The sequence below is a fragment of the Strix uralensis genome, chromosome 3 (assembly GCF_047716275.1).
Source record: "Strix uralensis isolate ZFMK-TIS-50842 chromosome 3, bStrUra1, whole genome shotgun sequence".
Taxonomy (NCBI): Eukaryota; Metazoa; Chordata; class Aves; order Strigiformes; family Strigidae; genus Strix; species Strix uralensis.
In genome coordinates, this window is record NC_133974.1 from 14,177,656 (window position 1) to 14,204,569 (window position 26,914).

Sequence of the window (26,914 nt, forward strand, 5' to 3'; positions counted from 1 at the left end):
AACTAAATATAACTGCAGGGTGTAGCGTGCATGTGTCAGTTATCTTGTTTTACTTCTAGTCTGAAATCGGCTATGGCACATACCAGAACAATTCTTTAGAAAGCTTTGCAGAAGTGTTGCTGAGAACAGAGAAACTGACAGAAACAAAGAGCGAAGGAAAAGACCTACTTCCAACTACAGAAGGTATGGGTACGTGTATATTCATTCCTGTATTTACTGTATATAGTAAATATAGGAGAATCTATGGATGGGTTTAAATATGGACAATTGCACAGAATGATCTGAAGTGCTGTCTGGGTATTTTGTATGAATTGTGATCTGATTCAACATCTGATGTTGGTAAGTAGTCTTGATAGAACTAGCTGCAGAGTTTTCAATAGAAGTAGTATTTTTAAAAGGTCTTGCTCAGTAAAGGCTAGAAATCTGAAAGTTGACTTTCAATAAGCAGAAACATGGGGGGTGAAAAAGATACGAACATTCTGGGGAGAAAAATTGTAGAAGGTTTCCTGAATAGTACCATGCACAGATGGAAATGGCAATCTGCAACCCAGTGTTAATGTTTTTTGTATGTTTGCCTCTGTATTCACTTGCTCAGATTCTGTGACGTTGTGTATACAGCCTTCAGTATTGCAGAGTCATTACAGTAATTTATTTGCTAATGCTTAACTGCAACTTCAGGAATCATTAGAACATTTTGTCATCCCCTGAAATTTCTGCGTTTTATAGGTTGTACTGAGTAATTTGTTAGCTGAAAGTTTCACTTTTTAAAAAAACCCACAACATACCACACAACCACCTGTGATTGTTTGTCTTTACTTTTGGCTGTCTCCTGCTGGTTTAAGAAATGAACTGTTTAAATATTTACATGCCGTTAGTGTCTTTTGAAGGAAGGTGTCTGTATTGTGTTTTACTCTGTGGTAAGTTCTGCCATGAAAAATGAGTATGTTATATCACTTGCGATATGAGGAAAGTTTCAAGTGAGACTTTCTTCATAAGCCACACAGTTTTATTTCAACTGTTTATTGAAAGCCAGCATATTTGTCTTACAAGTATACAATTCAGTAGTTTGAGATATGTGATATTTCTATAGACAACCTGTACAGTTGTAATATAATAACATTCTGAATTAGAAAAGGTCAGCAACAGCTTATAAACGGGGATGTGTTCACATTTTGTTTCTTTCATGCTCTTTTAATGCAAAAATAGTTTAAATCAGTACTTACGATCTTTCTTCTTGCATGCTGAAAGCCTGTAGGCTTCTAGCTCTGATACCTGTGTCTTAAAGGAGGGGGAGGCAAGGATTAAAAAGTATTCACTGCTTTCTTAGGGCAAATGATGTTAGTTGACAGAACTTTGCTAATACTTCCTGCTCCAACTTGAGTACTTGGAACAGGTTGTTTACAATTCAGTGGCCATCTTTGAGATGGAAATTTCAGTTTTGGGGACTTTTGCTTGAAGAAGAAAATAAATTTTAGATTCCAGCTTTAGTTTTGAGCCTCTGTCTTCCTCCTCTTAAGTATGCCAACTACTGTTTTTACCACTTTAATAGTTCTGTTCTCTTTCACCACTCTTATTCTCTAGTCAGTCTGAATTTCATTTACAAGTCCCTCCAACTGCTGTGGAACCGAGAGCTCTATTTACCTCCGGAAAACTGAGCTGTATTTGTTCTGTACTCAGCAGTCCCGCTGTATGACACCTTTTGGTAGTTAACAGAGCTGTTACATGTAAGCGTAACAGCTTTCTGTAAATGGATGGATTGGTAATTTGCTAGTTGTAATGCATTTATCCCTGGATTAACAGTAGTGGATCCCACCTCTTCCCCCGTCTTAATGCTTTGCTTTATCAATTCCCATGAAAGTTCTTAGAATGACTTAACTCTTTCAGGATTGTGGAGCTTGAAAATGTGCATATTAATAGCACGCTGCCAAAATTTAAAAAAATCATGCAGATATCACACATTTATTGTTCATGTTTTTCCCATATTTTTAGGCTTACTCTAAGGTTTTGGGAGGATTTTGCCATATGAAACATGAATGCTAATATGAGTTATTAGCTGCTATGCTAGTAACTAATAAACATGGCAGTTTTCATTTGATTTTGCTGACAAGTTTGAATCCCATTTGTTTCCTTCTAGTTGTCTTCTAGGACAGCTACAGCATCAGGCTTCAGCTCCTTTAGAAGAATCAATGAACCTGGAAGAAGATGCAGTTGAGCAAAGAAACCCCAGTTGTACTTAGCACATTGTCTTAGAAGCTTAGAAGTATGCATCAAACTCTGTTTCTATTACCATAGCAGTGTCATGCTCCAGGTGTGAGGGAATGACTAAACACTTTCCCCAGAGGCAGCCTGCATGGTAAAACTTAAGATAATGTTTGCTGCTCTTTTTTGTGGATTTGATAGGGCCACAAGCCTTGGGCTTCGACTTTTCTTGTTCCCTCTATCTGGATGTAGGTGGTAGACTGAGCATTTTCAGGTGAAGGGGTAGCACCATCACTTTGGGTCCAGTAAAACACTCTTTCCTCAGCTGTGCCGTTATAGTGCATCCAGACTTAGTGTGACCAATGCAGTACTGCGCATCTCTGCTTAACTGTAGTTAACTTTCTCCATAGTCCTTAGACATTTGATGGGGAGGTTGAAGATGAGATCTGAACAGAAAGTTACCACAATTGATGGCTGCATTTAGTTGTAACCAGATTAGGTACTAAACTCTAAGTAAACACAAGTAGGTAGGTCATACCTGTTAATCCTCAGGAGTTTTAGAACAAAGAATACCTTAATGTTTTCCATGATTTTGTAATTGCTTGCAGGTGTGGCTGTATAACTGCAAAATTTACTTTTAAATTTAGTGAGATTTTATCACATGCTAAATGAACAATTGAAGACTTGAAGCAGTTTTTGCATTTTTTTCAGAGAAAAAAGCATGGAAAGAGTTGAAACTTCCTAGGTATTGATAAATGCTAGTTTTCACAAATAAACCATTTTCTTCACTACTTTACCTTCCAAACAGGCTTGTGGCATAAAGACCTGAACAGGAAATTTTTTTTTTTTTTTTGTGTTTCCCTAAGGAAGTGCTGCTTGTGGGAACAGCAGCATTGGCTCTTTGCTTGTCACTGCCTGTCCTCCCTGGTTTGCCAACCCTGTAACATCTAATCTGTTTGGCAAATTTCAAATTTGGCAGTGGTCTGAAATGATGCTAAGTTCCTGTAAATTTTGTGAAAACGTGTGAGAGGACAAAATGGCACCCTGCTAATGTCCATAGCCTGTGATTTGAACTCAGCCCTGTTAGACCTCAGAGAATTCCGTAGAGCTTCACTGGGAGACAGAAAACTGTATGAAATTAGTCTTTGTGTATACACATGTGTTTTTGTGTATGTAAAGTAGGTGTCTATATATGGATACATGAACATACCTCTTCACACAAGCACACAGAAAACTTATATTTATTGAATCAGTACAAGGAATTTTTTTTCTCAGAAGGGATGATGATGGAGGCAGGTCTTTCTTCTTAAGTACATTCTGGCAACTGGGATGCCTTTGGGTTGAGCTTGATGAAAGAGTATGAATAAAATTGTTTTCTGGTCTTGTATTGGTGTTATGTCATGATTGCTATCTGAAGGGTGAAAATAAACTTTTGCTAGTGGGGCAGTTATGTTGGGGTTGTTCAGTTGGATGAGAACCCAGAATTTATTACCTATTCCCGAGGCTTTGCAATCATTAATTTTCCAGAGAAAGGGAGAAGAGTGTAGAGCGCAAAGTCTTCTTTCCCTCCTCCCAGTTTTTTCTGTTCGACTAGAGCTGGTTGTAAGAATATGTAAAGTAACTTTGCTTGTGCTTAGAGTAGGAAATACCAGTTTTGCAAACTAATTCATCAAGATTTTAATATTAGATATTTTTTGAGTCCTGTTATCTTTGCTTGGACAGCATACAGGTTATTTTGAATGTAGGAGAAACAAGCTGTCAGCAGCAAGAAACTATTGGTAAAAGCGATTTGAAGCATAGAGCATAGGTGCTGTTGGACAGGCTTGTATTTGCAGTAACTGTGATGTATTCCCATGTAGACAGCCTGTGCGATGACTTGTCACATGGAAATTTGGGGTTTTTATCTGACTGAGGGCCAGTATGTAAATCCACTTCAGGTTGATGGCAAATTAATGATAATCTGGAAATCGTAATTGGTCATTCAAGCCTTGTATAAATCATTCTTCAGAACAAAGAATGCACTGAGGGGTTGTATCTGTACAGTAGTCAGGTTTCTTGCCAGCGTGCTCTCAAGAGCAGTTTGTGTCATGTGAGAATATAGGTATTTGAGATTTCCTAAAACTTAAAGAGCTAAGTTGCTGCAAGATGCCTTCTTCTGATTATAGTGATGATAATAATAATAATTATAATATCATCTATAAAAAAAGGAAACCATAAGGTTATTTTCTTGGTATGCTTAAAATTCCTTATGCAATTTGTGGTCCAGGTGTTGTGTTTTAAACCCAGTCAACAGCCAAACACTGCTTCGTAAGACTTTTGAAGTTGTCCCTGGGACTAATAATCTGTGTTCTCTACCCTCAAAAATGAATATTAAGTGTATCACGAGAATCCTTATTCTTTAGTTGTTGGAACGTTTGTAGCAACCACAGTGATGCTTGACTTCAGTACAGAAGATAACTGCATGAAAGAGAGATCCTGTTACTAATTAACAAATCTTGGGCACTCACATTGTGTCTGTGTATTGGTTCTCCTATTTGTGTAATGTAACATATAGTGGATTTTTTTAAATAAAAGAGCAAGTTTGGTATCTATAATGTAGGAAAAGCAGGTAATTTCTGTGTCAATTTTACCAGAAGTGTATCTTTTTATAATCAGAATAATTACTCTTTGATGCGTTAATTTTGACTATGTTGTGCAGATATTTCTGTTTGCCGTATGTGGCCAGACCTGGTTTAGATATTTCACTGATCTTGTTTAAAATTCATATCCCACTTGCAGGTGTTTTTTTTTTTGTTTTTTTTTTTTTTTTTATTAAGACAGAAGTTTTTAATATGGCTTGTTATGTTCAGTGGTAAGTGAATTAGAGCTCAGGCTTCAAGAGAAGACATTTTGTACTGTTCTTCTGGTTGGTAACTTTGAATGCTTACAACATTACACTACTGCCTTGATTTTACAAGCAAAAGATTTACTTGTCATAAATCAGTACAGGTGATATTTTAGGGGCTTTGTTTAGCATCTGTTACGGCATGGTCTCATTCTTGTTTGGTTAATGCATCAAACGTTTTGCCTGGAAGTCAAGGTAAAGCTGTGCTGCAGTTTAATTACATATTATCTGTTTCTGGATTGCACTGATAAGTGTTTAATTAAGGATATATGGAGTGCTTCAAGTTAGTGTCTAATAAAATACGGTTACACTGAAAACATTTCATTTGCTAACTGTCAAGGCTAGATGGGTCAGTAATCAAAGCTTTATTTCTGCTCCCTGTGTGTTGCAGTTCTGCTACAACTGGCAAGTGATGCTTTACCAAATGATATGTCCTTGTCTCTTGCCTATCTACTTGCACTGCCGCAGGTATGTTGATGATGATTTTATATGTGTTTGCCAGGACAGACTATTCATAGAATTTCAAATAAGAAAATGTAATTTCCTTGGGGTTTTAAAATCAAAGTATTTGAATTCATTTAAATCCACGCTTTTATAGATTGGGCTAGTGCGTTTAAAGGAAACTGAACAAATACCATTGGACAGGCTTATGAGCATGGCACTGGTGAAAAGACACATTTTCTTACTTAAAATAGTAGTTGGACCACCTGACTGCCAGTCCTAATGTAACTCAGAAATATGGATAACTTAGTGGTATAGAAGCAGCTGTAACTGGAAAATCTTTTTGATTAGGTGTTTGTGCAAGGGGGGAAGAAAACATCATAATGTAGAATTATCTATGTCTGTAGGTTACTGATTTACTTCTGTGCCAGAAAACCATAGTCAGAGCTATTTCTAAATCACAGCAAGTAGCTTTTTAGAAAGTTTGTGCACTTAATGTTGTATGCTTGCTAATTCTTTCATCTAAATTAATGCTTTTTTCTCCTAGGTGGTAGATGCCAACAAATGCTTTGAAAAGCAATTACATTCTGCATTATCTCTCCAGCTGGCAAGTTATTACTATAGCCTGCAGATCTATGCTCGTTTGGCACCATGTTTCAAGGACAAATGCCACCCTCTCTACAGGGTTAGTACTCTTTCTTTTTAAAACCATATTCATTAATGGCAGCATTAAAGCTGTTTTAAAAAGCCAATACGTGAGTTAAGCCTGTTAAGGAGCTGATCTAACTTACACTGTGAGCAGCCTGTTAAGTTACGTGTAATTATTCTTCTATAGTGCGGTAAACAGATGAGTACTTCACAGTTTCTGGAAGAGTTTTTTAAGTACAATATCAGATGTCATTTATAGGTAATAGCAATATCAGTCTTCAGAGTAGCTTATAAACACTGACCAATAATAAGCATAGTCTATCCTGTCATCTTGCAATACTGATACAATATAGTACTTTCTGGGAGGAGTCAAGTGTCCATTTAAACAAGGATGGTGCTATTCAAAAAGTTTCTGTAGCCTTCTTTGAGGTTTGTTGTTCTGTATTTCGGTTTATGTTTTGAAAATCCATTCTCATTCATTGATGAGTTTATTGATTTCTTTTGACAAGTGTCTCTTTTTGAAATGACACAGTTGTGCTGCTTCTTCATCACCTGTGATTAAAGCAATTACATGGTAAACTCCAAACTAAATCAAAGAGGTGATGTACAAAAGTTGAGTAAGGCACCAGTTGCCATTCCTTCTAAGATACCGGAGTAAAAACTCTTCTTTGCCACTCTAAGAACCTTTCTGAGTTTACACCAGTTCTTTCCTCCTGTACAGAAGATCTCTGGACTGTTTGGTTTTCAGCCTAGCTCTGCATTACAGCTAAAAGAACACTTCTGGTGACAAGTTTTCTGAAAAGAGAGACCACTGATCACCACCATGGCATGAGAGGAGATTTTTTTTACGTGTCCAGAATGACTTCTGATTTACAGAGGAAAGACTGTTTTGATATCTACCCAGTTCTGCAATTAGTCAGCCTTTGATGTTCCTGCTGAGATTTGCATTCTACTATCTTCAGTTTAGAAGCTAAAGGAAAACTTAGGCCACAACTGAAATTTGTGGGACTTGCAAAATACGTTGGTTGAGAGGAATTCATTCATGTTTGTTAAATAGCTTTCTTTGAGCCTAGGTCTGCCTACTGCAAGACACATTTGATGAAAAAAAGATGTGGGGTGTGGTTTTTTTTTTTTTGTTTAGCCTCTTTAAACAGTCTTATTTTATACAAAGAGCTATGAAGCCTTTTGAAAGAATAAGTCATAAGAATGAGGACAGAGATGTTAAAGGTTGAACTATTTCTACTCCAATTGCAATTTAATAAGAAAAGTCTTACCAGCAGCATCGTGTAGTTTGTCGCTTACTGATGTGATCTTTGGCTAGTTCTTTTGTTCCATCTTTGTAAAATACTGTACGTGACTATGATAAGCAGTAGATTCTAAGCTGTTTGCAAAAACAGAATATGTGCTGTATTTTAAGTACTACTCTTAAGCAGTAGATTTTGAAAAGAGTTGCCTGAGAATATCCTGAGTGATGAGCACACCAAGAAAAAGGAGGAGGCTTGAATGCCCAGTAAGAAAACAACACAGGAGAATACATTTACTGTTACTAATTCCAAGGGTATCCAGTGAGGGAATCTCACTGAAGTAGAAAAGGAGAAATAGAAACAGGTGCTTTTGAGCAAAAGAAGTACTTTCCCCCCCACCCCCCTCCCCCCAAAAAGCAGCCCACACTTAAATGCTCAGTTTCTATTGCAAAACAGCCATTTGTTTAAATGTACATCTTAGATGCTGGTAATAAAGAATGGCCTTGCTTGCAAGTTGCTTTCCTCAATACATCCAGCCACGGTTTTTATTTTTGTGTTTCCTAAGAGTATTGTGGGAAAAAAAAAAAGATCTTACACTTTATGGTACACACTTTTATGAAGATGATAAACTCAGTTGTAGATGTCGTTTCATAGTAGATTGTCTTCTAGCTCATGCCACTAGTGTCTTGTATCACCTTTTTATCTTCTGTTTCTCAAAACATAAATGCATCTCTAAGTCCTTTAACTGTATAATTCAAAGATACACTTTGTTCTTAGAGGATAACTGAGTGCGTTTTTGTGGGTGAAGCTGTATGACCAATCCTTTTTTTCCATGTGTTCTAAACCTTACATATTCAGTAAAGATCTAAATCTGGCACTTCAGCCACATGCTTAGAAGGTGGATCCTCGAGATCGTAGAGCATATGTTTCTGTTTAACAGCATCTGAGTCACAGTAGGTGTGATTTCTCTAGTCCATTGAATCAAGTATCCTGTCTGAAAACTCTGTCTGAATTTATAAGAATCTGTATAGAATCGTGGAGAAGTCTACACTACCTATGTTTATTTTAAAATAATATTGTATAAATCTTTCAAAGCCTCTGGTATAATGGGAGAAATGCTTTTAAAATGAAAATGACAGATATGTTATAAGGGTAATGAAGGAGGTGGGGGGAGTTCCTCTTCCAGTGGCTAAGACAGACTTTCAGGACTTGCTAGTTAGACAAGAAAGATATGCTGATAGAATGATTGGATCTGTTGCATGAAGGCTTGATTTTTTTTTTTTTTTCTCTTACTGTGACATGAAATACTGACAGCTGATACCTGCACATGAAAACAATCATAAATTGCCAGAAATTCTTATTAACTTCTTCGTACTGTTGATGTCCAAAAGGAAATCAGCTTGATAATTTCTATTTCTGATGAAGTTATTACTTTGTTTTAAGGACAACCGATGGGATTTGGTTGTAAAGGACTGCTTTAGTTTTGTACCTGAGATAATTCTGAATTTTAGTTGTTATAATAATATAAACATAATAGATATAGTTTAGGGCATCTGAGCAATATTAGTTTTTTTATCCTGAGGAAGATGTTGAAGGAGCTCTACAACCAAATAAAACCACAGTTAAAGGTCTGTAAGAATAAGACCAGACAGAAAGAGAAGAACAAAATTTCCAGAAATGGGCTGGCTGTGGAAAGCGTTGGTGTGAGGACACTCATTACCCTTTGAGAAGCTGTATTTATTTTTGGTTTAGGTCCTGGGCCTGGCATGGATGGGGTTAACTTTCTTCATAGTAGCCCCTATGGTGCTGTGCTTTGCATTTGTGGCTAGAAGTGTTGATAACAGGAGTGTTGTGGCTGCTGCTGAACCTGGATTGCATCAAGGCTGTCTCCCCACTGCCACTCTGATTCGCTGCTCACTGCCCCAGTCTTGAAGGAGAAGAGCTGTACAGCTGAGCAAGAAATTTGCTGGGTAATTTCTGGTGTTAACAGTTTATCTCCTCATTTGTCTTGTCCTCCTGATCTGATAAGTGACCAGAATAAATACATCTGGGGGATTGTTTACTTTAGAAAGGAGTGAAAAAGTTTAATTGCCCTATGGTTAATTAATATGTTATGTTCCTGTCCTCTTGATAATAGTCTAATGCTGAAGTGTTTCTGTGGTTTCGGAGAGGGGTATTTTACTGACCTTAGCTGGGGGGCAAGCTTTTTCTTGGAGCATCAAGCAACAGTTCTAACAAATACTGCTAAGTTGCAGAGGGGAATGGGAATTTTGCAGTTAATAGCAGATGAGGACAGTTGCTGTTAGCAGAAAATTCTTGGGTTTTTGTTTTATTCCCTTACCTGTTATTTTCATTCAAGAAAATGAATTTGATTGCAACTGGCAATATGTTGAAATGGTAACCTCAGCGATTCTCCTTCGTGATGCTTTTGATGCAGCCTAGAGTTGGTGAAGAAGCTGGGAGTTCAGTTGCACAGAGTTAAGTAGCCTGATATAACTGGCTTTTGAGTCACTCTGTGAGAGGGTGCATTTATACAGTGAACTTGTGCTCTGTGCACTTAACCTGCTTCCCTTTTCTGTTGCTTGCTGCGTAGGGAAGCCTCTATCAATTTCCCTGTAAGAGGCAGAACTAGGTCTGCTTTCACCTCACATAAATTCACTGTCTGCAAAGTAGGGTTGTTTTTCTGGTTTTGTTTTTGTTTTCTATCTCTCTCTGTATTGCAACCATTGTGTATTTTAGTTCCTGTGCTGTTTCTCTTTATTCCTGTCATTGTTAGACCATTGTTTCTGTCTATTCATATCTGCCTTCACAGGACTGTATTTAAGGTCTCTGTACTGGCCTCACTACAATGGCATCTGTAGGCTTTATGTGACAGTGACAAATACGTCATGTGTGTCTTATTCTCTCTCATCTCCTTTCCTGTAGGTGGAAAAACAGCATGTAGAACAGTTTTTAAATTGTTACATGCTGATATGTGTTTATCTTTTTATGCATTAATGAAGGCAAGGTCAAATGAAGAGTTCTTTGAACTTGGGACTGAATATGTAGAAGTTTTCACTGATCTTATAGGATTTCATTTTGCAGGCTTGACCTGGCTCCCAAGGCAGTTCTGATGCTTATTTGTATAATGTTAACCTTAATTATAAATAGTTACATTAAGCCAGAGAAGCAGAACTCCCAGCCATGGTTCTTATGCTACAGCTTTAGGTAATACTCTGAATGTAAGATGTTGAAAATAGACTTCCATTTGAAATGGAAATAAATATTGTATAAGGAGGCTGTATAGAGGAAGAGGGAGGGAGACAGATCTTGCGGGCTATCAGATACATTACCCATGTTGTATGAGGTCTAATAGCTTTACCGTTATTATACGGCACTGTAGTACTGTAGTACCCTTATTATAGGCACTGTATTATATGACAGGTAGTAGTTAAGTCCATACACATGAGGTAATCTCTCATTGGAAATCAAATGCTTGTTAAATGGTTGCATGTTGGTTTGTGTTTAATAATAGTATCCTGTCACATTCTTAAATTATTAACTTGACTCACTAGGAATAATATATACATTTTTAATCTCAAATTGGATTTGTGTACATGCAGTTTACTGGAGTCTATTAACACTGACATGCAAAACTGACAAACCATGTCACAGTCTTGTTTCATTCTGTCTCAACATTCAACTTTTTGTCCATAAATTCAGTGGCTAGCACTAAGTCTATTGTAGATGGTAAAATGGTAGTGCTCTTTATTGTTGGCTTATGATGGACTTAAACCATGACCTTCTTTTATTACTATTTTAAGTCCTGATTCAAGCCCTTGTCTCTTCTTTGGCTCCCTCCTTCTGTTTGATTAGTGATGCTGAAAACTAGCAAATTTCCTTTGGCAATGTAATTTCTCCTCTTCACTGTTTGAATTTTCTGTTGTATGTTCTGCATCAAGTTCAAGTTTCTTCATTGGGAGGTTGCTCCACTTCCTTTTCATGCTGCTGTTCATGCCTATGCCTAGCACTTACTATCTTTTTGTGTAACAGGCTGATTCCTTGTACATGTTCAGATACTATTACTCATTAATATTGGGGGGGGGGGGTGGGGGCAGGCAGGAAGAATCTATCTCATTTGGCATATGCTTCTGTTTCTAAGTGTCACTACCTGGACTGGAAGCCCAGAGAATCGCAACGGTTCTGTGATTCCCCTCTGGTTAAATTAAGGTGAAACGACACTAAACGACCAGTTAAAATATTTTACTTGCGGTAGAGAACAATTTAAACTTGGAAAAGGATAATAAGCAGAGTGGTCTCTTATAAATCTATGAGAAAGAAAAGAAAGGAAAGGAAGGAAAAAGAAAGAGAAAAAGAGTCAAAGAAACCTGGATCACCACCCCAGGTTCCAGCATTGTCTCAGGCCTAGTAATCTTGGGTGGTGGGTGCACACGCAGCAAAGTTTCTGTTGCCTCTTATAAATTCATCTTATCAGCTGATTAGCATAGTAGATGAGGAGGGGCAGGTATTCCACAAACTCATATCCATGAGAGATGAGGAAAAAAATGGAGCATGAGTTCCAGTTGAGTTGGTGGTCATTGCCCAGCTAATTAGCAAGTCATTAGCAAGGCAAGCATGGTGTCTGGCTTGCACAATAGAGTCACAGAGTACCGGGCTTAGTGGTACTTGTGCTTCAGGGGAAACACCTGGTTTCACTCAGTCCATGTCTCCCCCCTCTGAGGCTTATCTCAGGAGTTTGTCATTCAACTGCAAGGGAGTGGGGGGTGCATCCTTCAATATACTCCTTCCTTGGGGGACATTCCTTAGACTAATCCAAAGGCCACAGCTCATCATTGAGGTTTTCTGTGTGGATGAATGTTTGAGGCATTACTTCTTTTAGTTCCTTACTCTAAGTCCAGTGCATATCTGATGGTTCCAAAAGCAAACTTGGGAGAGATGAGAATTATACTCTCTTGAATCTGTGCTGCACTACTCTCTTTCCCATTGGCCTTCCTGCATGTATGGGGAATCTGTGATGGAGAGGAGAACCAGCGAGAAGGAGGATAGTGGGGGAAGACACCATGAATGAGAAATTAACTGGCAGGCTAAGAACTGATTGGGAGAAGTTTTCTTTCCTTTCTTAAAATACTAAAGTAGGCCAAACACTGTAATCTTAATATATAGCATGACATTTGAATAACTCAGAGTTTAGTATCATCAGAAAACTTAAATATTTATTGCTCATTCCTTCTCCAAGTCATTGATAAGAGATTCTGAATAAAAGTGGTCTCAAAACCTGCCCCTAGAGGACTTGCTGCTGGCTCACCCCTATCTGAAAAATCATCACTAAGGTTTCACCTCCCCTTTCACCTGGTTTCAGTTCATAATATGATCTTTCTTCCAGTCTCTTTGAAACTTAAGTTTTCTGACTGGACTTTGGTGGGGAAACCTGTCAAAGAATTTTGGAAGATTTGTGTATATTTTGCCACAGGATTCGCTTTGTCCATGTGCTCATTGATACCCTCATAACTCTCCAGCAAGCTACAAAGTGGATTTCTCTTTACAGAGGCCACGTTGACTCTTTCCCACCAAGCTCTGTTAATGCATGTGCTCAGTGGTCTTACTCTTTGTTAGAGTCCACCATCTTACCACGGATGGAAATGCAACTTGCTGGTCTGTGATCCCTATGAGGATCCCCTTTTTAGATGGGACTTGCACTCTGGTATAGTGGTTTTTTTATAACATTTGTTGATGCACCTTAGCCTGCCATTTAACCTAGTTTCACATTTGTGTTCCTTAAGAACTGAGGGATGAATGCCATCTGGTCATGGTGATATGAAAGCGTGTAACTTACCTAATTGGCCTGAAGCTTCCCAGATATTTTCTTCTAACTCATCTAGGTCTTCTGAGCAATCTCTCCCACCTCTTCAGCAGTGAGGGCTGACACAAACATCTCATTAATTTCCTCTGCTATGGACTTATCCTTGAGTGCCCCTTTCACGCTTTTTTTTACCAAGTGACCCTACCACTTCTCTAGCTGACTTCCTAGTATTGAGTGACTTCTCAGAACTTTTTGCTATCAGCTTTGCTGTTCTTTGTAAGACACTCTCCAGGTACTTTTTTAGCCCTTTTAATTTCCTCTTTGGCCTATCACAATTGATTTGCTTATTCCTCAACAATGTCTTAACAAAGAAACACACATTTTTTTTAAATGAATGAATATCTAAGCTAACAAAAATAGAGAGCTCACTAAACACTACTATGTATTTAAGGATTAAAGCTCAGGTAAGCTCTCCTGAACTAGCAGTCATTGTGGACATTTCTGAACATCTTCCAGTATGATCCATGAAATAGTAATCCAGCAATTAGTGACGTTGCAGTCAGATTGTGACAGCTATGTTCCATTGGTTGAGATGTGTTTTTATGTAGATAAGCCAGTGTTTCACAGATCCTGATATTTCTTTGCTAAGCACACAACACTACAAAGCATCACTATTCTTACTTGGGTCCAAATAATATTTAGGTGACTCAGAAAAGAGTCTGTTCAATAATTGGTCCCCTGCACACACACACATGCCCCCCCCCCCCCCCCCCCCCCGGTTTTATTTCTTCAAGATAAATGTTGCTTAAGAGAAAGAGATGGTTACAGTGTTGCTTATTTCCATTTCTCAAGGGTTATATAAGCTATTCTGTTAAATCCTACTTCTGAAAGCAGAGTGAGTGTTGTTCTTGAGCCAGCTGTTCAGAAAAACTGTTTTAGAAAACAGGATCTTCAAACCAGCCTTTCATTTCAGCAGAGGTTTGAGGTCTAGCTTGCCTGTGTTCCTCTGGAGACATATTTGTGGCTTTTCATGCAAGGGAGGTAGTTGGGATAAGTGCTAATGCTTTCCTTCTTGCAAAGGGTTTTGTTCCTCTCTGGGAAACAGTATAAAGGTGACCAATAGCTTTTTCAAGCAGTCTTCCCCTAGTCAATTGGCTTTATCTTCCCTTCTACTTTTCTGTGCTTCTGTAACTATTTTCTCCAGTCAGTGAGCCTTATTAATTTTACAAGCAACCTGATTGAAGTTTTCTATTCATCTTAGAACACAAAATATTTTAGCAAAATTTTATTCAATCCTGGTCGCTATACAGGTAACTTTTCAGACCATGCTGAAATGCCATCAAGTGAGAGAGCTGGCTCCTCCATCTCTTCGTTTTTTTTGTGATTTGGCTGTTTGGTGGTAGGTTTTTTTGTGTGTTAGGTTGTTTTTTTTCTTCTTGGAGAGTTGAGTATGCATGGTAGATTGGCATCTATAAATGTAGCCTAAGAATCTATTAATGACAATGTACATCACGAGAAGGTAGTCACTGAGAAATTCATGCTTCTAATCAGAAGCATTAGCAGTGCTCCTGGATTAGAATGAAAAAATATTTGACTTGTCACGTTTTAATAACTGTCAGGGAAGAGGAAATTATGTGTTTTATAAATGAAATATTTAGTTTTCAAGCTTTAAATTAGTAAGATACAGAAATATTTGCATGTATCCAGTCAAGTAACTGTACAAATTAAAAGGATACAGTATTGTACTTAAACTAAAACTGTATTATATTGTAATGGAGTTTCACAGTAGGAGTGTATGCTTGTCCCAGAGTCTGTATATGACTACAGCTGCTGCCATATAGATCAAGAATAAAAACATATTGTAAAAGCATATACAATAACATAATTTATTCAACAAGAAAGCACAGTGTTTTTTTTTTTTTAGAGAAAAGCGAGATAGGCAGAAGGATAGGATAATTACTTAAACTGTGACTTGATTTACTGAGACTAATGCTGACTGCAAATAGGAAACGAATTATGTACTATGAATTTAGTAGGCACTTCACTCAAAACTCTGTAGTAATTTTCTATTTTCAGAGGTGTTCTTTCAGGTGACATTTTAACCTTTTATATATCATGTGTTAGTTCCAGTAAAACAGCTGTCAGGTGAAATGATGAGATGAGATTTCTCTACCTAACCCTGACTTGTCAATATCTTACTCAATAAGAGAGTCTGTAAGAGAAAAAAAGGTAAAAAAAGAAACTGTGAAAACATTTTCTCTTGGGATGAATTGTTCCTCACTCTTGCTGGAATAGCTGATTGAAAACAAAGAAAAAAAGCTTTTAAAACAGGGTATTAGAGCAATTTGTTCAACTCTTCAGACACAAGTCATTTAATATAACTAGAAACAACTGCCTGGACAATTTTTCGAATTATTTTTATGTTTTATTACTTAACAGCAGCCTCTTACATGATTTTTTTTTTTTTTTTTTTTTTCCCTGCAGCAGTACTGGCTTCTGTACTGGAAACTATGTTGATTTAACTTATACGTGCTGGTTTTGTTTGGTCTTAAAGTCACTTTGTTTTTCCTGCTTCTGACTATTAAAAGATCACGTGTTACTTTTGTAACCAAGTTTCATCTGTTAGGAATTTACCTTAAAATATCTTCAGTAAAAATTCAAGGCAATTTCTATACTAACATGCAGATATTAATATTCAACATATAATACTGCAGATATCCTGGCTGACTATATGATTAAATTTTGTGATGGGTGGCTGTTTGACTTTAAAACAAAATATATAAATGAAATCAAATTTGTTAACTGCATTTTCTTCCAGGTTTTGAGTATTCTGATAATTCTAGCCAGTCATTGTGGTACCTCTGCAAATAGAGTTACAAGGCTGCAGAACATGGTTTTGGGTAATAGATGCTTAACCCAATTCTAATACCATCTTCAGTGTAATTTCTGAAGCGAAAATAAAACCAACAGGTAGTACTATTTTAAGGTTGTGTGCTAGCAACATCTGATTCATAATTCAAAACTAACAGCTTAACTCTCAATCCTTTCTTATGCAATCTCATGTGGGGACTTTGTTGGCAGAAAATATTCCTGGGATTCCACTTAGGTGATATCTTTAATCATACCAGCATCTTGGGCAAGCTTTTGTCCTTCTAAGATTCAGCTAGTTTCCAGCATAATGATGCTGAAGTGATGGTGGTGTGTGCTGCCTTCCTATTCCAAGTCTTTCAGTTTTCAACCATTACGTTTCAGAATTGCTTATTCAAAACACAGAACGTTTCTTCTATTAAAAAAAGCAGACAAACAAAAAAAAACCCACAAAGAGATGATTCGTTCTTTTTAGACTCCAGTTTTGAAATATTATAATTTTGCAGCCTTTTGTAGATTTTTGTATTCCCAACATATTTCTGCTTGTGAATCAACAAAGCACTTTTGCATGAAATGTAATTTATAATGTTTGCAGTTTGAATTGTTATCATAGGTCTTACTGCCTGATAGTGGAAGAACACAGGACTTTGGAAATAAAATTAAGTAGTTCCAATTTCATTGAAATTGCGAGTGCTTATTTGTAAGCTGTTTACCTGTGTTTTTGTGTTCCTCTTATATTCATCAGCTCTTGGTTTTGGCTGTTTTTTTGTCATGAATTAGTTTTTTCTAATTTCACTGCAAATTTATATATTCTCTTTTTACTGATTTCCCTGGAAATTCAAATAAACCTTTTAAGTTAGTACTAGCCTTAAACTCATAAACAGACTAGGACTGTGAAACCCTCGGTCACTTGTGTAATCATCATTTTGTATAACATGTCATGAGTTGTGTCTGTATGATGTATAAGTTTGGGAGTGTTTTAAACTTGGCCACTTCGAATGAGAGCTAATGGTACTGGCTTTTAAACTGTCATCTAGGATGTTTTGTTTTATACAGCCACTCATCTGGAATGAAGTTTTAAAAAAATCCAGTTTCAGCTCTTGGAAAAAAGAGAAATCTGAAATCTGTGGTGAAGTTGAGAAGGGTAGCTAGGGAAGTGGAGTCCACAGCTACATTTCTGGATCTACAAAATCCAGAGCTACATTTGTGAGCGCAGTATGAAATTGTTTGTTTGTATCACCCATGTACAGTACTGTGGTGACAAGCATTTTTTAAGAGCTTTAAAATCATTAAATATACCTGAGACATTAGAGTATGTTACAAAAACTTCTGATGGATCATTTAAGATTATAAATCTGAAATAGAAAATTGTTTTAATATTTTCTGAATGTGTAAGACCAACCTATAGGCTTGATCATTGAGGATTTATTGCACAGTTCATCTCTGCTTCATTTTTTTTGTTAGTTTGTGCAACTTTATTCTGATGCATCTTGAAGCTTATAAAAGGTATACTAGTAGGTACCCTTATATATTGACCTGGTGTGGTTTCACTGGTGGGTGATGGGATTTTCTGCTTCCTGTATCCGTTTAAAAAATGGTTGTGAAAGCTGATCCTGAACAAATCAGTGTTGTCACCCAACAATATACATGGCTGCAGCACTGGGAGGACAAAGAAAGCTGACGTATCCTTGCACTTGAGTGATGTGGCAGTACAGGTTTTATTTCTGAGATGTTCTGGTCTTCCATCTCAGCTATACACTTTAGCTTTGAGCAGATAGACGTGAGACAGCTGTGATCTGAAAGGTAGGCCACCCCAAATGCATGGTGCTGTGTCTAAGGTAGTGTATTCCTGACTCACAGCATGACAACAGCCTCAGTTGAGGACAAGTGTCATTGATATAATTAATGAAAGGCTGTCCCATGGAGGGATGAATTTTATTTCTTGAGTGAAGGGGCACATTCAGGATTTTGCTTCTTGAGTGAACGGTTTCTTTCCTGTAAATCTTTTTTCCTGCCTCTCTATGTGAGGAAAAGTGTTGCCTATATGTACTTTTCTTCATTCTTTTTTTCTGCTTTTTTTGCCTCCTTCTCCATCAAATTTATAGCACATTGAATCTCTTGCTACAGGGATTGTGGCAGTTGCTACAAGGATTAAGGAGAGCTCTCCTCCCTGAAATGTAAGTGCTTTCCAGAGGTGTGGACAACTAGAGGCAGGATAGTGACCAAAGTACAACTGTATTTGCAGCAGGAATTTTACACCCTGCTCTCTGGTGTCTCTTGCTTTGCTCACATGCTGTCATCTCCTGGTTTTGCTAACGATTAGGGTTTTGCTTGGTGTATGTGTCTTCCTCTGTAGCATGATCCCTTTTTTTAGGATCACTTACAATGGTTTAGAACAAATAACGGTGTTACAAGAATCTGGGCACAACTTAATGTATTCTCTGCTTTCCCATTTGGATTCCTGTGGCTCACTGTGATTGCAGCTTTTGACCATTACCAAAATATTACAGTTCAAAAGGTGATAGAAATGTTTTGCAACTTCAATTTAGAAAGGTCCACAGTATCAGTTACGTATTTAGGGTAATTATGCGTGGATTAGCCTCAGTGATCTAAGCAGTTTTTCTCATCAGTGTTCCTAGTCAATTCTGTATTACAATCTGAAGATCATTTGCATTAAAAACAAAACCAAAAGCATAATATTCGTTTTTAAAACAATTGGAAAGATTCTTGGTCTTAAAAGAAATAAACAGGCTAAATAAATCCCTTACAGGGATCCAATATTATCTCAATGACGTGTTTACAGTAGAGCTTTTTATTGTTTATCTCTTTTACCATAGCTATAAAATTGTTGCCATTACCTGAGCAGAAGAGGAACAGGAGAAAAAATGACTCAATTTTTTTTTTTTTTTCCCTGATGTGTATGGCTGAACTAAGTTGAAAGAGATTTGAAAGAAAAAAGAAATAGCAACTTGCCAGGAAAAAAAAAAATAAAATTGAAGATTATTTTAGGGATCATGGTAAAGACATTCCAAGATCAAAACCTCTTATCTCTTTTTAAAACCAGTGTTGCTTTTACAATATTGCAGTGATGTACAGATTCTGAAGGCTTTCACAGGTGTGACTCCCAGAGGATGGTGAAAGAGAAATACTGCTTTAAAACATCTAGTCAGGTGGACCCTGATCTCCTGATCTCCAGCTGAGGCTTACTGGTAGTGGCTGGTGGTGTAATATGGACAGTAACCTGTCCTGATCTGTGCTAAATAAATGACATCTAATAGCATGAAATTAAATTGACTTTATGCTGAAGTGATGGGTGCTTTTTTCTTTTTTTTTTTTTCCTTAATTCCCAAGCAAAGCCTGTGCCAAATCATTTCACTGTCGTCCAGACAACACTGTTACAGCAGAAAACATAGTGCTAGTTCAATAGATGAGTAAAATGCATTGGCCGGTTGCTCACAAGGGATTTCCCTTGGCAATGTTAGGGAGGTTCACAAGTTAAGGGTGTAATATATTCAGGTCAGCTCTTGTGACTTCTCTGGACTCACCCTATGTTTACTGCTCTGTTCATAACTAAAAATACCCTTCTGAATCATCGGGCAGGGAAGCCATGTTCAAACATCTGCCTAGAAGTACTGCAGGAAATTTATCTGGCAAAGTGGGGAGTTGAACACCTAGGCCCAGTTTCTAAGTATCTGAAAGAATCTGAAAAGCCAACAGAGATAATAGTGCAGTAGCAGTTTGGGGTTTTTTGACAGATAACATTAGAAAGAGAACAAGTTGAATATGACTTACTAGAAAGAGATCGGTCTTACCTGTCAAAGTTCATTTGTATTTACACAAATTGCTGTAGAGATTTTTTTTAAGTGCGTGTTGCAATTTGAAGAGAGTCAAAAGAATTTGTAAACCCTATGAATACTGCAGTAAGTGTCAGGCTTTACTGATTTTGCTAATTTTCTTTATGGCCAGCTACTGTTACTTGTTAGTTATTACGGTCTTCTCAATTAAAAACGGTTAAGACTTTTTTGAATACTGGCAATAACAGCTATAATGATCTTTCTGTATTAGAACAAGCATCATGTCTAATTGAACTAGCTATCTAATGGGTGCAGAATATTTGTGCTTATCTTTTAAAAAACATGTGTTATTAAAAATGTGAAGATGTTAAAGAATGAATACTTAAAATCATGAAATACAAGTTCTATGCCCCTTGACAGTAGCTTTTTATGGTTTCTTCATTGACTTTGTGTTGAATGCCTAATAAATACTGGGCAACCAGCACTGTCATTTAAGAAAACATTTAAAATCTGTAGAAGGATGACAAATCCGAGAGAAAGAAAACTGTGTGTCATTACAGTAAATGAGTTTGGTAAACAACTGCAACTTAGCAAAAAGTGTTTTTTATAGATTAAAAAAATTTAGGCAGTCTCACATCAGATAGCAGCATAGGCTCTTGAATGAAGCAGGCTGTGGGATTTCTCTAATTTTTGATTTCACGTGCTCTGATAGTTTGGAGCATAGGTGTTGTAAGGGATAAAAGAGGACAACACTTGACTGGAAGATATTTGGTGGTGAAGGGTTCAACACAACCCTTGGCAACAGCTTGCAATTAAAAGAACAACTCGTGTTTTCTTTAATCTGAATGGATATACGTATATGCATATACATTACCTTACCAGTTCATCAGATCTCATACTTTTATCTCCTAGATTGAAGAGTTTGTATGGATATTACATACATGGGTATTCATACAGGGTATGATTCTGTTCCGTTGTTAATAAGCTCAATAGACCCTAAGACTTTATTTCCAAAGATACTATTTGTATGTTATATATGTTTCTTAAATCCTTTAAATAATTTTTGTGATACTTTTCAGAGCCATCCCTTTTATAACATACTTCAAAACTTCAAAACCCAGAAGAGAAATTAGTAATGGGATTTAGTTATCTTGGTGACAAACATCAATGTAGTTTTTGTGTTTCTCGTTCCTCATATGTATGTTCAAGGATTGTACTGATCCTTTAAACAACATGTACATCAGACTATTTTCCACTTCCTTCTCTTTCCCTCCTTTTAACAGTTTGTCATCATTATTATTTGTTGTGGTACTACTGTATCACACAGTGTTTCTTGATCCAGGTTATTTTATTTTATTTTTTTTATAACCTGGTAGGGAAACAAGAGGTAGAAGAGATTCAAACAAGAAAAACAGTGAAACAGTACTGACCAATTTGGTGGAGAGCAGCCCTGGTGGAACCGTGCACTTATTATTGCATCTTTGTAGGTATTATTTGGCAGAAGTATTAGCAGGAAAATGATTAAGATGATTAGATAGCTCTAAGGTGTTCCTTTGAACTATAAACAGGCAGCATGAAGGATTGCACGCAGATGCTTTTAGGGAAATGTAACAAATGCGAAATAAAGGTTGGCACTAGTAGTAGATGTCATTTGAGAGAGTGACAACTTAGAACGTTGTGATTGGAAGTAAAGTGGCAGATTACTTTTTTAAAAAGGAATTTCACATTTGAAGGTGATGATTGCCCAATGTAGTGAAGACAACAGTGGACCAAAAATAAAGTTGTTTTAATCTACCTGTTCTAGTAATTAGTATTTTAAGTTATTGTTAAATTTATTAAAAATGTTATCTTTTCATCTTCAGAAGCCATTTCTCGAGGAAGAGTTCTGGCATATTTATTTGAAGATACTTCCAAGATTGCTTCGTAAAGTGCACAATCTGATGGGCTGTGCACTGTAAAAAGAGTGCTAACATTGGATTCTGCTCTAATGGAGAGAGGGGAAACCTGGCAAGAGGGAACAAATTTACCCTCATAGGTTGTCAGAGGGACCTACCTTTCTCCGTGGACTGTACAGAGGATTTAGGCAATTATGTTAAACAGTTTTTGTCATCTTGCTCTGACTTTCTCTGTCTCCGTGCTCTGTTTTCTAGTGTATAACCTAAAATGAGATACCAGGGTTCATAATAAGCAGTGGATTGGTTTCCAGGTGATATAATTGTATTGTAGTGGCACTGCTCTGCTTGCCTATCTCTTTTCTGAGGTTTTATTATTCTGTTACCAATCTCCTAAGCAACCTTGAAAGAACTACTGATGTTGTTTATAAAATCAATCAGTTTGCAATGTTTAGGGGGCTTCAGAAAAATACCATGTGGAGAGGAAAAAGGATGCCCTGTAGCATTTAATACAACTTGGTGAGCAGCCTGTCAGCTAAGGCTTGAAAAGAAGAAAAAAGAAAAAATCAATTTAGAATGACCAGCAAGTCATAGAAAAATTCAAGCATGCCTCAAGGTTCAGACATTTGGTGCATGTTTTACCCTGCTGTGCACTCCAGTTAAAGTTTAGCTTCTAATTTAGCAGAATCATTCTGTAATAAAAACAAAGTATATTTGTCCAGTACACTCAGTATTTCTGAGATCACAGTGGTTAAATCAGCTGTTTATTTTAGAAAATATTTCAACTACAGTTGGCATCTCCAGGTATTTTTTGGTGTCTCTTTTAGTGGCCCTCCTTCCTCAGTGGGTGCTACACAGAAGTCATCGTGCTTCCTTATGGCACTGTGCTGCTGGTGGCCTCATTTTTCATGGGAGAGAGAGATCGAGTTATTGAGTGTGCTGAGTGATTACACATGGCACACATCTGTGCTCAAGTGGAGGTGCCTAGACATAGCCACTGTCCAGATCTTGAGATAATTGGAAACTCTCTACAGTATGTGTGTTCCTTTTTCGTGTCAAACATGCAGACTGTATTTGTTTCATGTCCTAAATTGTTGCTTTGATTTGTGGATTTTGACTACAGAAATTAGTGGTTGATTAAATATGCACTTGATGTATAATTTCTAATATGGAAAAGTAAGTTTTATTTGTGATCAAGGTATTTTGAAAACAAAGGTTGTCCTAAACCATGGATGATCAATATTTAATTATTTAAGGTTTCAGGGTGTAGGCAATGCCTCCTGTGTAATTTGCAGATCCTGCAATACTTCTCAGTCTTTGAAAGTATCAGTGCTGAACACTTAAAATGCTAAGCTGTTACCAATTCTGTATAATAGAAGTGTATCAGAAATTCAGTAACAAAAACCCCAATTTGCAATATTGCTTTCATTCTTATTTTTGAGACAGAGTCTCTGTTTTAGTATAAACTTACTTCTGGTGTTTGTAATTGAGGAGAGATTTGGTAAGTTTTCTTTGATTTGCTGGAGCGTCTTGCAAACCAGTTGCCTACTTCAAGTTTGTTAAAAATTAGTTTTTTAAAAACAAGTAACTTCAGTCATAATGAAGTACTTGTTACTATTAATTTGGTTAAGTGTTTGTTTGAATTTTTGTAGCATACAAAATAGGCTAAAACATTCCAAAAGAATAAATTTTAATGTCACAGTGAATCAGCCTTACAGATATTTGAAATTCTGTTGTACTTAAAACTTCTCAGAAATGGAAACATATTTCAGTTCTGAACACAGGGATCAATTGTAAAATGTTTGGGTTTTTTTTTTCCAGAAATTTACAGGGCTTTTTTTAGTTTGTTGTCAATTATTTTCGCAGGCTGATCCAAAAGAGCTGATTCAGATGGTCACAAAGCATGTTACTCAGTATGGCTATACAGACTGGCCTGAAGAAATTGCAACTTTGATAAATCAGCTGCATTACTACAATGAACGACTACTGGATTTCACTCAAGCTCAGATTCTGCAAGGACTTGGCAAAGGAGTGGATGTGCAGAGGTTTACAGCGGATGGTCAGTACAAGAGAGAAACAATACTAGGATTGGCAGAGTAAGTAATGTCTATTATGTTTATTTATTTTAATATTAAATTGCTTTAAGGTTTAAATCAGGAAAGTAAATTGAAAGTAGTGGTAACCTTTAGAAGGGATAAGTTACGAGTTTCTTTAGATATTTACACTGTAATGTTGCTAGAGTTGAAGCCTTTTTCATTCAACTACTCCACTTAAAATACTGCTAAATAAATGGATCGATAACTTTAATATTAGCAGTTAGTAAACAAAGAGTTATAGCTCCCATTAAAATTTAATCAGGGGTGAATAAAACTAATTGGAGGTCTGATCTCTTCCTTTCATCTCCTGTAAACCTGCCCTAGCAATATATTAGAGTATGCTCAAGCATCACAGTTTGTAATGAACTATAGTTTAAAAAAAAAGTTAATTTTATTTTATCTTGTATTTATCTTGTATTTTATCTTTAATAATTTAGTTAAAGCTACTGTATGGTACAATATCTTTATCCTATAGTCATTCAGAAGTACTGAAGCCTTCACTGCGCATGTTCTGATATTTAGAATGCTTTTGTCTCGCCTTTCAGTTATCCAGAATAGAAAAAAAGGAAATATTTGGGATAGTACTGTCTTTTCATTTTAAAAATACCTTTAATTAACATCAGCAGGCACTTTAAGCTGTTAACAAGTCATGAATATACTTGAACTCTGTGTTTCGAAGACAATTGCAGCTGAATAGCTGCTAGACTGTCCAAGGAAGGGTTCTGTGCAATAAGAAGCTTTTAATATAATTTGTAACCTAATTTTATACTATTCTGTGCGTAAGTTTTTGAAGAGTATGTTTAGATGTTTACAGTCTTCCACCTTTGTAGCTACTTTATAGCTACAGTTCCAACAGAAATTTATTAGTAAAAAAATATTGATATGAAATGCCGATTAAGAATAGTAGTATAACCTCAGGTTTTGAATGCTAACTAAGCTGCTGCTTTACATCTGTAAAATCTGTATCTGCATAGAGTTTGGCACTCCATTCATAAAAACAGCTTGTAAGCATCTTCTAATGTTTCCACTGGAATTACCTGTTTTGTATATATTGTTCATTGAGCACATACCATATCAGTAGAATATCACTAGGTGAATGTTACATCTGGATGATTATCTACAGTAACTTCAACACAAAAATCCTTCTGTTATTATAGATACTTATTTTGGATGCAGCATGCTTACTTACATTCTCATTCCAGAGTCCTTTAGATATTGTCTTTTGTAAAAATAAATATAAGGAGAAAGTTTCTTACAGCAAGTAGAGATTGAAACACAATATGAAAGGGTTAGTAAAAATAAGGCTTCATAGCATGTGGATGAGAGTGGCAGTTACATATTAGGCAGTTGCAAAGATCCAATTAATTACTTGTTCAGTTTGCAGCTTCCTTGCTTTAATCTTCTCAGATGACTCTTAATCTGCATTTTCTAATGAAAGCAATGTGCAAATTCAATATAATTGTGTAGCATATTTTTTCTTATTTTTAAATTATCATGAAGTGCCTCATGTTTTTAATCTTTCATGAAGTGCTGTTTGCAGGAACAACACCTGGAAGAGATGCTATCTTATTTGCAAAACAGCTTTGTACTAGAATGAGCAATTTGCTAAAACTGCTTAACAAATAGTTGTCAATTTTATCTTCTATATTTGGTGGATTGTCATTAGAGCTTATTATGCATTATTTATCAAATATTTAAAGATCTGGGTGCCTCACAGACATAATCAAGGTTAGTTCTCAAGCAGTTAACAATTTATTTGGGCAAAACAGAGCCAGAATGTATCTAAAGAGGAATTAGGGAAACTAGAGCAAGACTGAATAGGAATTCTTGAGTAATCACATGAAATCCCATGTAACTTCAGACCAACTATGGTGTATAAGGTTTCAAAATTATTCTTTTACTTGAGGCCAGCTTTTAGGTGGCTTCCCCCCCCCCCCCCCCCCCATTTACCTGCTCTGAGATCTTCAGTGCTTCACTGCTGCTCTTAAAATGTTGAAATCAGAAGTTGATTTTAATGATTTAATATCAATTTCTTTATTCTCTTATGTCACTGATCTGAAATACTTATTTTAGATTTTTAGAAAAATTGTGCAATTATCAAGGAATCTGAATTTCATAACTTGGCTTGTGCTTATTGTGTTCCCAGAATGATTTGGGTGCATGTGAACTAGGTCCCTTTCCAGAAGACTAAACCAGAAGGTCCTGTATAAAACCACTTCAAATGTACTTCTTAGTGACATTAGGTTATGAACCATTGTGTACGCTTTTGCTGCATTGCTCTGCTCTATTGCCAGAGTAGACACAGGCTTTTCTTCATGATGCGTTGCTGCTTCAGAACTTAACAAACAGCCATAGCCTTCCATCTCATTTTTCTGCTTCAAACAGGAGAGGAAACAAAAGGCTTTTGGCTTAAATCTTCATTTCATTTTTTCAAGTTGGATTTTTTTTTAAAAAAACATTTTTTGAGGACAGATAACTGGAAAAGCAGATCTCATTTCCCTTTATTATGATGAAATCCAGTGGTGGTTCTAATGCTTTGTAGCTGATTCATGTCAACAGAAAGTGTTGAAGACAACAAATGTGAGCAAACAGAAACACATGTATGATAGAACAGAGGTTTTGAACAACAAGATAGAAAAAAAAAATACTGCTCTGAACCGCCAAATGTTTATTTCCGTGAGCTTTAAGACAGCAAAATTCCAGCTGAACGCTACTGACAGGCATATTTTTTGATACTTTGGAAATGCGTGCAGCGCACAGACATAGGGTGGCTAAGAACCATCCATAAGAACTGCTTCTGACTTTGTTTTTGCACCAGTCTTGGTGCAACAACACACAGGAAGTACATCCAAACCGTGCTTGCATTGGAGCCTTCAGTGGAGATTTCGCTGACAGTCCTCAGGCTTACACAGACAGGCAGTGAGGGCTGGGCATGAAAAGGGGTATGTGAAAGAAAGGTATAATGTCCTTTACAAGGTAATGGCCATTTTTTTCAGCTTATCATTGTGTGACAACTGCCTGTTCTTGTCTCATCAGTGTTATCTTGAT

At 36.7% G+C, this 26,914-nt stretch overlaps 1 protein-coding gene across 4 annotated transcripts in view; it reads left to right on the plus strand.

The window, feature by feature from the left end:
- NBAS (NBAS subunit of NRZ tethering complex) overlaps positions 1–26,914 on the plus strand; it is a 190,137-nt gene that overhangs the window by 87,431 nt on the left and 75,792 nt on the right. For 3 of the 4 annotated variants that reach the window (XM_074861544.1, XM_074861542.1, XM_074861541.1), the window contains 4 exons: positions 60–189; positions 5,475–5,551; positions 6,072–6,209; positions 23,637–23,866. In XM_074861544.1, the coding sequence (XP_074717645.1) occupies positions 60–189; positions 5,475–5,551; positions 6,072–6,209; positions 23,637–23,866 (575 nt within the window). The remainder of the gene's footprint in view (positions 1–59; positions 190–5,474; positions 5,552–6,071; positions 6,210–23,636; positions 23,867–26,914) is intronic. The other variant, XM_074861545.1, reaches the window with a different exon arrangement.